The 14664-nt window shown below is 33.3% G+C and overlaps 1 protein-coding gene across 1 annotated transcript; it reads left to right on the plus strand.

The window, feature by feature from the left end:
* Positions 1-347: 347 nt before the first annotated feature.
* On the plus strand, positions 348-14418 carry LOC112496765 (uncharacterized). The gene is made up of 26 exons (XM_052441282.1): positions 348-436; positions 563-632; positions 1088-1216; positions 1308-1337; positions 1394-1533; positions 1637-1721; positions 2055-2111; positions 2576-2689; positions 3021-3091; positions 3329-3699; positions 8124-8219; positions 8677-8774; positions 9013-9084; positions 9221-9313; positions 9618-9755; positions 10257-10315; positions 10790-10892; positions 11378-11566; positions 11680-11780; positions 11930-11984; positions 12157-12258; positions 12971-13108; positions 13308-13472; positions 13558-13671; positions 13821-13917; positions 14036-14418. Exons 1-26 carry the CDS (start codon positions 348-350, stop codon positions 14152-14154), a joined length of 2895 nt encoding a protein of 964 aa, XP_052297242.1. The 3' UTR covers positions 14155-14418.
* Positions 14419-14664: the final 246 nt, after the last annotated feature.

The following is a 14664-nucleotide window of genomic DNA, read 5'->3' on the forward strand; positions in this document are numbered from 1 at the left end:
CTATATATATACCATTCTCAAGTATAGGCACATTTATTTTTTAAAAATTGTGCGGTTTAATACGATTGAAATTTAATTATATTAAATCACACAGTTTAAAAACGTACCCGCACTTTATATAAATTGACTATTACTTAAAAATTATTATCATTATTACAAAAAATTGAAAAAGCTTTGAGAAATACTGCAAGATCTGCCTGGAAAAGAATATTATGCGTGATTCTAGTTTTTTAATATAGAAGTATTTTCCTCAGAAGCAAACGGCGTCGTTTACAAGAATTCATCAGATCCATAGAGGCTTCGGTTAAAACCCTATCAAAGCCCCAGACTTTGACACCAAAGAAGCCATGACGGACCCGGCGGCTCCGCCATGGCTCCACCTCATCTCCGCCTTTCTCGCCATGGAACCCTCTGATTCTCTCGTTTCCCTTGCCAGGTATCCGTCGGCGCACGTTACCCAATTTCATTGCTAATAATAATATTATTATTATTATTATTATTATTGTATTACTTAATAAAATTAGGCCTTAATTTTCTGATTTCTGTTAATTTTTAAATGCAGAGTATGCGGTGATGGATCAGTTACAGAGAGAGTGCAGAGGTTTATTTGGAATTATTGTATAAGCAGAGCTGTGAGCATTGTTATTTTTCTCTATTTAATTATTTAATTTTTTTGTCTTTCAATTAGTTTATGAATTTCAAAGATTGAATTTTTATGCAACTTATTGTATGCTTTCTATTGCGTTTAATTTAAATGATATTTTTAGGCACTGTGTCTGTTTGACGGTATATAGTGTTTTGGTCTCAGAATTGGAATTGGATAAAATAGGGATTTAGATTTGTAATTCTAGTGAGGTTTCATTTTGTTGATGGAAATTGGAATCACTTTTATGAAATGGTTCTTTAAGCACTTTCGTTTTCGTTGTTTAGAGTTTGCTTTCACTTTGGAGAAAACCAAGTAGATATTTTCCAAAAAGTACTTTACTTGCTTTTGTGAATATGTTTTAGTGCTTTCTATAGTAGCAGTCGCAATCTCATTTGTTGACTTCTTAATATAGAGCTTGTTTCAGTTGTACGTCTAATGCAGGTAGGCAAAGCTTATACGCCTTATTTGAGGAATTTTCTAAAGAAACTCATTGTTGAAGTTGAGTCAATCCATGGTGAAGTTTTGGATGAAATATATGAATTATATGCTGATATCATAACATCTTTGAAGGTAAAATTGCTTATGGATTTATCTTATTTAATATTTGTGTTTCTTGTCATGCTTAAACATTGTTTGACAATATTTGTTTTTGCTTTTGTAGGATGATCAGTTTGTTGAAAAAAGCATGAGGGTCCGTAAAACCATCACTTTTCTTTTTCCTGACTGTAATAACTATTATCTGTATGATGTCGGTGTTCTGACCAGCACATAAGTTTAGTTGATGATTTGGTAATTCTGGGTTGTATTGATCTCCCAAGCTGTCCAAAGTCTCGGAAACTAATGGTTCCATTACAATGTTCCCTCAACATGCTTGAAGGAGATACTGGGTGTGCTTCAATTTGATTCTTATTTTGTATTTCTTTCCAAATCATCATCTTGTAAAGTTACATGTGATCTCTCTAACATTATGAATTAGTTCTTGGCTTACAGGTGTTCAATTTGGCCCTCTAGCCTTCTTTTGTCAGAATTTATACTTTCTTTTCCGGAAATATTCTCAAATAAATCTTGTTTTGAGGTAAGTTTTTGGTTAAATAACATTCCCTATTTGAAATTACTAACTGTTGCTAAGGTTTCTTGACCCATTAATAACTTAAGCTAGTTCCTTTTGTTGAAACACCAAATTACTAATTTTTTTTACAATCATTTGATCGTACAACTCTAAAAAGATGGCAGGGAATAAATAAGAAATGACTGGCTTTTCTACTTCACTATTTATTTTGTACCACATAAAGAGTTCTTTTCCTTTCTCGCTTGTTGATTTGATCATGTCTGTAGGCCTCCTATACACTCAAGTTTCGTTTTCTGATTCTCTGTTGCTTTTTCTTTTTCAATTTTTTTGTTTTTACAGGTTGGTTCAGGTGTTGGTTTGGTTGGAATTTGTCTTGCCCATGTAAAAGCCTCAAAGGTGTGTTATTCAAATCTCATGCATAAATCTTTATGGTGTTGGCTTTTAATGAATTTGTTGGGGTTTTATGAAATTTGAAGGAATATGGAGCTTTATGGATGGTTCCTTCTAAAATTGGTTGCTTCCAAAGTTTATGCTCCTAAAGTAATGAATTGGCTTCTGATGACTACACAGTTAAAGAGCGACTGTGTGGACAGATACGGGCCACATATTTTAACTGTTTCTGGTGCCTCGGAAAAGAATAATTTTGAAGAACCATAGGTTCTTGTTACCTTACAGGCCTTATATTTAGTTCTAGGTTTATGCTTCTTCACTATGAGCCTGCAGAACATGTCCAGCTGGTCATTGCTATCTCATTTTGTAGAATAGTTTGCATAAGAGTTATTGTTGTATGCATATCACAGACTCATTGCTTATAGTCATTTGATCTATTGCTATTGTCATCGCACATTTTCTTGACACAGGTGACATTGACTGATGGCGACCATTTAACTCTAGCTAACATGAGGTCCAATTTAGAGTTGAACCAGCTAAGCACCGATACTAGTTTGTTAGAAAGCTATGAAGATCCGAATGTGGTAAGCTTTAGTTGCAAGAATTTTTTTCCCTAGCCATTTTCCTTTCTGCATAAGTCATATAATTTCTGAGAGAAACAAAAGTTTTCTAAATTTTCTCTTTAAGTTGAATCATCAAGATGCAATAGGGCAGGTTTGGTTACTTGTTTCCAGAACAGTTTGTACTTCATAACTATCAAATACAACAAACTCATGGAAATTGAACCAAAATTTGGTTTTATTGAGGATATGAAGTCATTCTTGGATTGATATGGAAGTCTTAAGTTAAAGCTCATGTAATCAAATAGGAAAAGATTTTGTAGCAGTCAGTGTTGAAATCAACTGTAAATTTCAGGTACAATGTGTTCATCTGCCTTGGGAATCTGCATCAGAAAGTGAGCTTTCTGCCTTTGTGCCAGAAATCATGTGAGTATTTTAGCCACCTCCTAATATATTTTTCTGACTGGCCTTTGAGCTGTCATGCATCATGCATGTCTGAAATGGGGCTATTGAGCTTATGTCCATTATATTGATTATTCTTTGCCACTCAAAAATTGAATTAATGATAGGAGATCATGTTAGTTTTCTTGGGTGTAATTTGTATATGGTTTCACCCTTGTGTGATTACATCCAGTGTGATTTATCTTTTTTTCCTTTCTGCAGTTTGGGTGCTGATATAATGTATGATCGATCATGCTTCCCTGATCTTGTTAGAATACTAGCCATTCTATTGGATCGAAGGAAATCAGATTCCACTTCACGGAAAGAGAGTTCCAAGGTCTTTACACTGGATACTAAATGTAATACTAATGACCTTAATGATTTAACTGCTGTAACAAGCAAAGGCCCAGTGGCGTATATTGCAACCGTCATTCGGAACATCGACACCTTCAATTATTTCCTTTCACTGGTAGAGCAGGCTAATCTCTCAATCACAGATCTAACGGAAGCCAAAATGCCCTTCAATTTGCTTCCTTATATGCGGTCATACGACCGATCAAACATGAGATTGTTTACTGTGTCATCCAAGGCTTGATTGTATTCTTCTCCTTCCTCCAAAATAGTCTCTTGCATTCGCTCACTCAACCCAGAGATGAGCAGTTCTTGGCTTCTAGTTCTGTTATCTATTCTATTGGGCTGTTGTTCGTAACTGTAACTTTCATTGCTGTTGTACGATTCTAATATCATAGAGTATTGAGTCATGAGGTGAAGGCTTTTGATTTTTTTTTTTCTTGTTTTATTTTAAGGAAATGTAGCTTATTGAATTTCAAACATTCCTGTCATACGCAAACCAAATGTGCGTTTTCATCGGGTGACAAATAATCTTCATTTATACAACCATATCCAACTACATAGTAGCTTCTAATGGAAAGATGAATATTTTAAGCTAACATATGACTAGAAAGAGAATCTTCATCAATGGTTTAATCTATATATATGAGTACCACTAAATAACTTTTACAGTCAATATCGCACTAGTTTTATAAAAATCACACATGTTTCTATTAAGAGGTTGGTGAGTGGGCGAAGTTGCGGTACAAAATTTATATAATCAATTACTAATACAGACTAATTAAGTGTAATTATATATATCTTATGGTAGATCTAGTTTGAAAAATTGAAAAAATGATTAAAAAAAATTACGAACAAACAAGATAATGCTGACGTGACCTTAGGAGCTTGTCAGAACAGTAAAAAAAATTTCATTTTTTACAAATGATAAAAGCTCATTTAATCCCTCTATTTTAAGATTAGTATCTATTTAATTTCTATATTTTAAAAAATGACTCGAAACATCCCTATCGTTAAAGTATTGATACCGCTACTGTTATTTTTTATTTCTTTTAGCTTACTTTTTTAAAATATTTTTGTTCGAAACATCCCTATCGTTAAAATATTTTTTTAAAATATATTTTTAGACATTAATAAAAAAATATTAAATTATCAATTTAACCCTAAAAAATTATATTAATTTTTAATTATAAAAAATTTAATTGTCAAAAATTGCATGCAACTACCAAGTCTGCAAATGGTGCTTGAAAAAAAATTAATATAATTTTTTTTATTAATGTCCAAACAAAAAATTATTATAAAAGAGTAATATTGTAAAAGTAAACTAAAGGAAATAAAAATAATGGTAGGAATATTAATATTTTAACAACAGAAATATTTTAAGATATTTTAAAAAATATAAAGACTAAATAAATACTAATCTTAAAATTACTAAATAGGCTTTTACCTTTTACAAACGTTTTTTTTTTTTACTTTTTTTAAACATTCAAGTTTTGAGCTGGCTTTTCATGCTTTCAGACAAAACTACGCTCGCGCTCGGGGTTTTTAATTAAATATGCCTTAAAAGTAGTGTATTTAGTTAAATATACCCAATGCTTGAAAATTATCTAAGTATGCCTTTTTATGTGGTACATTGTCTAAAATATCCCTAAAGAAAAATATAAAACACACACACAACTCACAACACTCTTTGCTTCTCACGTATTTATCACCTATACAAAAACTCACACCACACTCAAAATCACTCACAAACAACTAATGCACTGAGTTTGTTTGCAGCTGGGTGTATTATTCATCCCATGAATAAGGTATTTGAAACTTTTTTTATTTTATTTTGGGCTATCTATTCAATTTGTTGACATTATATTATTTTTAGGGTTTAATTTGGTTTGTGATAAACACTAAAGCAACTCATATTTTCATTACATTTGCATCATATGACTGTTATTTGATGGATTTTATAACTACATTCGTTAAAATCTGAAGTTGTTGTCAAATTTTTTTTCTGCACCCGACATACACGACAGCAGTCGTGTATGTATGTATTTACACGACTGTAGTCGTGAAAATGTGCAAAAAATTTTAATTATTATGACACCTAATCATTCTATTGGTTCAAAAAATATATATTTTTCATTATATATATCCTTTTACTATTACTAGACTATAGTCGTGTGTGTTAATAAGTTACACAACTACTAGCGTATATGTATAAACTTATATACTATAATTGTTAATAAGTTACGCGACTACTATGAACCTTATATACTTGTTATTTTTTGTTGTTTTAATTTTTTTAATATCTTTCATATTTAGTGATAAATTTCTACCTTTTTGTTTTGCAGATGAATAAACATGTTTGTGTGACTTTCTAAGAACAAGTATTGAAGGGAGGCGACCAGAGGCTTATAAAATATGAACCGAGTGTTTGGGTTAAATATGCCAAAAATTTATGATGAATGTTAAACAACTTCTATTGTATTACAACTTATTTACGATTTCAATAACTATTGGATTTGTGTTATTTGATAGGCAACCGGACTATAGTTAGTTTCATTTATTTGAAGTTTGATATGTTTAAAATCTATATTGATTGTGTCATCAATATAATGAATGATTGAAAAGAGTTTTTATTCTGTGCACATACCCGAGTACAATTGTGTATTTTGGCTGTTACAAAACTGGTCATGTTTATTTTTAAATACTCGACTACAGTCGTGTATCTGTGCAAATACCCGACTGTCACAAAGAGCTTGTCATATTTATTTTTAAATACTCGACCATAGTCATGTATCTGTGCAAATACTCGACTGCAGTCGAGTATTTTGTCACAGAGAGCTTGTCATTTTTATTTGTAAATACCTGACTACAGTCGTGTACCTGTGCAAATACCCAACTGCAATCGAGTATTTTGTCGCATAGCGTATTATTTTTATTTCCAAATACCCAACCGCAGTCGTGTATCTGTGCAAATACCCGACTGCAGTCGTGTATTCTCTTACAGTGTATTCCCTGTGTATATATTGTGCAAACTATCTTATCTATCATTAATATAAATAACAAAGAAATAAAATATATTAATGCTGTCAATTGTCTTTAATGACATCAAATAGTAACAACATCCTCATTACAACTATTACATCTCATAATCCAAAAAATGACACTACAAAGTTTTTTTCCATGACCTATGCCCAAATAATTTTACAGCCAAGGCTTGTCGAAATTGTGTAACATGATCTTGTTGGCAGTATGAATTGACATCAAGTCCATGGGCTAGGACCTCCAAGTACCGCAACAAAAATGCTCCACAGTCACCACTAAAAAAATTCATATAAATCAATTGTTAAAAATCATCATTCTTATTATTATGTTCAAAACACATTATATATATAGTACATACCCTAATTTTTGTTGCGGGATGTCACGCACTCGCACAATGGGCCAAGGAATTTTCGAAATAACCTCACTACAGTCTGGATGTGTTTCGTGATATGTTATCTTTTGAAGTACTAGAGGTATCATGTCTGCAACATGCAGCAATTGTCTCACCAGTGTAACAATACAACAACACGACATCTTTAGATTATACTGTCTATTGGACTGAGTAGCTAGAGACATTAATGTTTATCCTGTTTTCTATTGCATTGGTACTGTGTACACAAGAATAATTGTGCGACCACTTTATTAAGCATTTTATAGGGTATTTGGTCTTTCTAACATCATAAGTTGGTCTTTTGAATGAGTTTTACCAATTTTTTTATGAAATCTCTCTTCACAGACGAAGTAAGTTGAGAAGAAGGCCTGCTATTGACCTTGTATGAAATCTGTGAAGTCACTCAACCCCATATATGGCCACCGTGCATATCGGTTATGAACTATAATTGAGTGTCATATTGCTAAGCTAAGGCTTGGTGTGTAGGTTTATAAGTATTCGGACTCCCGCACCTTACAAGCCATTTTTTTGGATGAATTCTACCCGATGTGTGTGCAAAACAAATTGGATGACAATTAATCAGAAAATGAATATGTTAAATCAATTACTAGTCTAATTGAGTGAAGCCTTATTATCTCACTTTTGCAAGAGATGAAAATTAATGCAAGGTAAAAGACAAGCATAAGCCTAATCAAGTGAAGTCTTGTCATTTGACTTTTGCGAGAAATGAAAATTAAGCTTTTGGCACAAGACTTTGCACACATTTCAATACCAACTGCAAATGATTTTTTCCAGGAAAATTAATAACTTGAGTTTTGAAACTTTCAAATTTTATTTTACATTAAAAAAAAATTTGACTTTCTAAAAGTAACTGGAAGAGGAGACGCTGAAGCAGAGTGAGGGAATTGCAGCTACTGGTTTGCAGAGAGGCGAGAGTGTGTAGAAGAATTGTTGTAAAATAACAAGGATTTGTAAAATGGAGGAGGAGAAATCCATAAGAACGGGCTGAAGAAGAAGCTGCTCATGAGAAAAAATTAGAGATTTTATTACACGATTGGTTGTGGTAGTTTAGTTGATTTAGGTTTTTCATTAGGGTAATTTCATAACTGCATATTAGAAAAGACATATATGAGAAATTTTTGAGTATGGGAGTATTTTTAGATAAATACCCTGTTTTTGGGGTATACCACGGACAAATCCCTGCTCGCGCTCATAGTGTCATTTCCTTTTCAGACAGACGTATATCCAACCAGCTCAAAACTCTCATAAGAGTTGACGATTGTCATTCATCAGCATCATCATCAAGAAATGGCGGAGCAAGAGATAGAGGTGATCCACTCATGGTCTGCCCCAAGATCACTCAGTACTAGCCTCATGTACTCTTTTGCTCAGGTTACAATTTACTTCACTCTTTTTAAACTTCAGCTTATTATTTTCTTACCCCGGTATCATATTTTTTTTCTGCTTTCCTGTTTGTACTTGTGTTCTTTGTAAATAATGGTGGCTGCTTGCTTCATGAGAATATTTAAATGAAACTATAGCTTATTGGGAATTGATTTGATGCCAAATGTCCTGTCCCTGCTTTAATATTTGATGATGAATCATAGTTTGTTCATTGTGAAATGATCTTTTTGTTTCTTTTGCTTTCCCTTTTTGGTTAATAGTAATGAAATTAATCTGCTTTCTGAATTCTGGGTTTGCTATTATTCTAATTTTGATAATAATTTGCTTGTTTCTGCTTTGATGTTTGTTTTTCATTAGCTTTTGTGTTGTGCTTTTTTTGTAGAGGGTGACATGGAAGTGCTTGATGAACCTCTCTATCCATCTTTTCTTCGGGTGACAGGGTTTGATCGGCCCTATAGAGAGGAGATTCTATCCAAAATTGTTAGTTTTAATTATTTCTTGCTATCTTCAAATACCATATCATTTGAAGATTTTACCTTGCTTATTTTTGTTGCAATTGCCTTCTACCGAAAACTGATATGACCAACTTCATCTTAATATCTCATATAGTTGTTGTTTTTCCTCTTTCTTTAAATCTTGGGCTATAGGATGGTTTAAGTATGGTATTAGAATTATTATATTTATGTCGACAATGAAATATCAACTTTTCAATTTGTAGGAATCTGATGGAAATAAGGTTGTAAACGAGGTCATTTTTGGTCCAGGAGGGAAGAAATATCGGTATTGCAAGGTAATATACTATATTATCCGTGAAGATGCACACGTTTGACTGCCTTTTGCAAATATTCTTGCTATATGATGGGAATTTCCTATATTTCTGGTTGATGGTTTCTTATTGGATTTTACTTTTATTTCACCATCTACAGCATATGGCAAAACAACGATTACCTGGTTTGCCAGATGATTTAATGAAGAAAGGGAAGCACATTATATTGATACGGAATCCTCTTGACATACTGGTAAGATTTGTGGACTTTTGTTGATATTCAAGGCATCAAATTGAAAATATACAAATAATCTCATCAAATTGAAAATATACAAATAATCTCATATATTCCACTAATGTCTATGGTATTGATTCATACCCTAGTTGACAAATTTTAACTTGAAATGTTTAATCTCTATAAAAGCAATCAATTTTCTGTATTTATAATTCTTATTGCTTGATTTTATTTCTTTACGAAGCAATTAGCAATTTGCATTTATTTATTCCGATGGAACTGACTGGCTGCAGTTTATCTTTTATGTGATATGTATTGTCAGCCATCATTTGATAAGGTTGTGCCTCCATCCTTTAAGGAGCTGGGTTTGGCTGACCTGGTCACCATTTACAGCGAGCTCTGTGAGCTGGGAAAAAGTCCAGTTATAGTCGATGCAGCAGACCTTCAACAAGATCCTGAGGTCGTACAGCTCTCTAAATTTATATAATAAGTAGGATCTACTTTGCTCCGTAAAGTGATTTACAATTGAAAATTGCTCCTTTATTCACTCAATTTGGACTTACTATACTTGCATTGCATTCTCTAATCCCTTCAATCACTTAAATGTCAATGATAAAATGGAGGTTTGTATGGTTAAATATTTTAGCCTTCTTTTGAAAAAAGCGGTCTGTATATGAAGTCTGAATTTTGGACTCTACTGAGATGTGGATGCTGACATGGACATTTTTGCTTTAGCATGAGCTTTATGTGGTCTAGTGAGTGTTTTAACAACACTAGCTCGAATTGATTTCATTGTTATTTAGTTGGAAATCAGTATGATGCATGAACTGGCCATCTCTCTTTCCGCTTTTTTGTTCAACATTCTCATTTACGACTCTCATGGCTGCTGGTTATTTAAATTTAAAGTGCTTGGCTTTTTACTTTTAATATGATTTTATTTATTTGCCTTCTTGATGAGTAGGCCACTTTACGCAGTCTTTGTGAAGACTTGGATATTCCTTTTCAAGCCACAATGCTGAGGTGTGCTAAAGTCGTTCAGTTGAAAATTTAAAATTGCTTCACTTACTATATATTTGTTACTTTTCATCAAAGAGATACTTTAGATTCTAAAGAGAACTGCCATGATTAGCAATAACAGTTAAGCTCTTTGCTAATTTATTCTTGAGAAAGGCCCAAATTCAAACTTGAGAGATTATGTTCAGCTACTAGAACCTTGTTTTCCATTATCTTCACCTTGGAGGACTCAATGTCTTGAACTCAAGGCCCAGTTGGTAGCAAATCCAGCCTTCGTCTTCTCTATATATTCCAACTTTTACATCTCTATTTAATGCTTCCCTCATAGAAAATTTTCTCTGATTGTGTTGAAAATTCATAGGTTCCAATTTGATGCATTATACAACTTATTTGGAGAATGCATGCATGGATTTTCAACTCTCCCATTGCATTATAGTTTAACCTGTGTGCATGACATGTTTCAAATCCAAATTTATTCAGATGGGAAGCTGGTCCAAAACCAATAGATGGCCTTTGGGCTAAGTGGTGGTATGAAAGTGTACATAAATCTACAGGTTTCACATCAGCAAGAGAGTATCCCATGGTATGTAGTTTCTGTTTCATGTTTCCTGGATAATATATGTATAGTTCACAAAATCATTTTCTATTTTAAAAGAATCTATCAAGTCATAGTCATCCTACTTAATTGATGAATTATTTTTCTCAGTAGTCTGCCCCACTTCTTTCATTAGAGCTATAAGTGATTGGACTAAAGTAATTGGATTTGGGTTTTTCTAACTTTTAAGCACAAGTGACTCCCTGTTACTAACCAATGTGGGAAATAACTCAATGTAAAGCTAACAATTGAACCATGAAGTCAACTATCATAATTAAAGTTAGCAATTAATGTTCTTCCGATGTTCACTTGTAAATGTTACCTTTTAGTATTTTTTTTTTTAAATGTAATATCACTTGTTTATCATCTCTGATTTCTTTTGAACGCACACTCTGAGATTTGGCATCAAACTCATTGAATTAGATAATGAGAACCAAATGACTGAAACCAGAGATATTATATTTCATTTTCAGCCATTTCCTATGTCTCTTTACGATTTGCTGGAGCAAAGTCTACCTTTTTACAACATGCTCAGGCGCAATGTCAGAAAAACTTCATCCCTTCTGAAGAGTCCATTACCTGAACCAGATCTTCCGGTTCCTGCAAATAAAAATCTTCTTGCATGGGTTGGTGATGAGATTGTGCCTCGTGATGATGCAAAGGTACTTGATTAAGGAGAATAAAATTAATTGACAGTTGACAGTCTGGACTTTCAGCCTAATGCATATTTATGCATGCTTTTCTAGCTTTCTCATTTTTGCCTCATGACTGTTAGGTTTCCGTGTTTGACTCAATTGTCCAAGGTGGTGATGGAGTGTGGGAGGGACTCCGAGTTTACAATGGCAAGGTATTTAAGCTTGAAGAGCATTTAGATAGGTTAGTGAAAGGAAAGCAGAAGTTTGGAAAAGTTATTGTCTGGTATATGGAACTAGTGATTATGGTATAATATATCTATATTGCTTCTACAAAACCTCAACTTCAATCTTCAAGATAATCAGACTTGGATTTATATTTCTGTTGATTAGGCTGTTTGACTCAGCAAAGGCTTTGGCTTTCAACAATATTCCGACCCGTGAAGAGGTAAGATCTCAAGAAGTATTTACTTGTAAAATATCTATGTTTGCACTTGGATGATTCTTTCTGGATGGAAAGATTTGCTCTATTATTATTATTATTATTATTATTTTTTTTTGCTGTATCATGAGAAGAGACTGATAAGTACATCCTAGTAAAACATTGCATAAAATTGTAGGTTAAGCAAGCCATCTTCAGAACTCTCATTAGGAATGGTATGCTGGATAATGCACACATCCGGCTAACACTCACTCAATATCATAAAGTATTGAGTCATGAGGTGAAGGCTTTTGATTTTTTTTTTCTTGTTTTATTTTAAGGAAATGTAGCTTATTGAATTTCAAACATTCCTGTCATACGCAAACCAAATGTGCGTTTTCATCGGGTGACAAATAATCTTCATTTATACAACCATATCCAACTACATAGTAGCTTCTAATGGAAAGATTAATCTTTTAAGCTAACATATGACTAGAAAGAGAATCTTCATCAATGGTTTAATATATATATATATATGAGTACCAATAAATAACTTTTACAGTCAATATCGCACTAGTTTTATAAAAATCACACATCTTTTTATTAAGAGGCTGGTGAGTGGGCGAAGTTGCGGTACAAATTTTATATAATCAATTACTAATACAGACTAATTACAGACTAATTAAGTGTAATAATATATATCTTATGGTAGATCTAGTTTGAAAATTTGAAAAAATGATTTTAAAAAATTACGAACAAACAAGATAATGCTGACGTGACCTTAGGAGCTTGTCAGAACAGTAAAAAAGTATAATATGTTCTTACCAGCAGGTAAGGTTTTGTTATGACTCGCACTTTGACAAGTGATCTCTGAACTCTGAAGGTCATAAAATGGTCATTTTGTCCAGTGTTTTCGACTTAGAAAATGCCTGTGACTTTCAAGTCTTTCTATGGCCGTCATAGTTGAGAGAGAATATCACTGATTAGTTATTGGCCTCTTAAACCATTTACAGGCAATAACGGAAATTGGAGAGGTCATACAATTTTATGATTCTGATAGACGCTTTCCTGCATGGGGATTTGGAGGGAAGACATTTGATGGCACTGTATCACATTGTTTTAACTTGAATGGAAGAGCAGGTGGCTTTGAGGTAGGGGTAGCTGGAGTTCGCAACTTTGCTATAATCCTTATTTGGTTGGCTTGTCTCCCATAACTTTTCATTTTAATAACAAACAATATAATATGTTTCTACATTTTTTTTTTTAAATTTCCTTGGAATTTTATCCTAAAAGATGTGTATTTTATCCTCTTCCATTTTTTCATTAACTGCTGGTTTCTTTATTTAATAGGTAGATGGAGTTGAAGGCATTATGGCTGCTTATGCAAGCGCTCTAAACAATGTTTCTTTGGCAGGACCGACTCTGTTTGGTCAAGTGATCAACACAGCTGCACGAATTGCTGGACAGTCCCTCTCATACGACAGAAGCAAGTATTTCGTCTTACTCATTATAACGGTGATTACAATGATTCTATATATTCACAGTTTTCTCTTTCTATCATTCTTTTTTGGTGATTTGTAAATTTGCATTGTCTATCTAGGATGGAGTTCTGAAAGATCTCCAAGAAACGAAAGATGCTTTGGTAAGGGCTTCTGATCTTCCCCTGTCAATTCTAATTGTGGGTGTGGGAGGTGCAGATTTTACACAAATGGAGGTACACAATGTTTTCTAACTGGAATATCTTCTTACTAGCATTGAACTTCTTTTTTCTATAGTTTGATAGATTCAATTTAGAGTACATATGCAGTGTAGTATTATCCCACTTTTGTTGCAGATTCTTGATGCTGATAACTTTGTTGGCAGATTCTTGATGCTGATAATGGCCGTAGATTAGAGAGCTCTACCGATTGGGTAGCTACCAGAGATATAGTACAATTTGTTCCGATGCGAGAAGTTCATAGTGAGTGCATATGATTCTTTGACAAAATTAGTTCAAACTATTGAATTTGGGAGTTAATTCACAAAAGTTTCTGAATTTTTTCATGCCTGAACAAACGAACCCATTGTTTTCTGAACAGGTGGGCAAATTTCTGTTGTACAAGCACTTTTGGAGGAGCTGCCTGGTCAGTTTTTGACCTACATGCGCTGCAGAGATATCAAACCACTCAATGTTCAGATGGCCCAAACATGCGCTTGAGTAAATATTCATATGTTTGGAAAGGATACAAAACCAAGCCAAATATGTTAGACAAGACCAAGCCAAACATATTAGGCTGTACGAACATAACATAGCAGAAATTGATAATGGTACATTACATATGTTAGGATATAGCGGTTTTAGATGATGGTAAATTACATATGTTAAGATAGAGTGGTTTGTAACTAACTTTTGATGGCTTAATGAGTTGATTGAATTTGTATTTAGGTTCTATCAATGATAAGCTTACTAGTTTGTTGGAGAGCTTGTTGAATCTTTCGATTTTTATTATTCCCTCTACCCACTTGTTTCACAATTGTTTGTGTCTGATGGCCTAAAACTCCAATTTCTGTTGCTGTATTATCATCTTTGTTGAATATCTACTACAATGAACACGTGCTGAATGTCAACTTTTACTACTACACCAGCAATCTAACACATGGCTCACGTGCACACTAGACAAGTCTGATTCACACATCTTTAAAGTGTTGTATTATAACTCTCTGAAAC

Source organism: Citrus sinensis, chromosome 5 (assembly GCF_022201045.2).
Source record: "Citrus sinensis cultivar Valencia sweet orange chromosome 5, DVS_A1.0, whole genome shotgun sequence".
NCBI classification, from domain to species: domain Eukaryota; kingdom Viridiplantae; phylum Streptophyta; class Magnoliopsida; order Sapindales; family Rutaceae; genus Citrus; species Citrus sinensis.

Coding starts and splice junctions, on each gene's coding strand:
- LOC112496765 (XM_052441282.1), top strand. CDS start 348: ATGACGGACCCGGCGGCTCCGCCATGGCTCCACCTCATCTCCGCCTTT. Junction 437..562: donor TCTCTCGTTTCCCTTGCCAG/GTATCCGTCGGC, acceptor TTTTAAATGCAG/AGTATGCGGTGATGGATCAG. Junction 11,985..12,156: donor ATATTCCGACCCGTGAAGAG/GTAAGATCTCAA, acceptor ATAAAATTGTAG/GTTAAGCAAGCCATCTTCAG.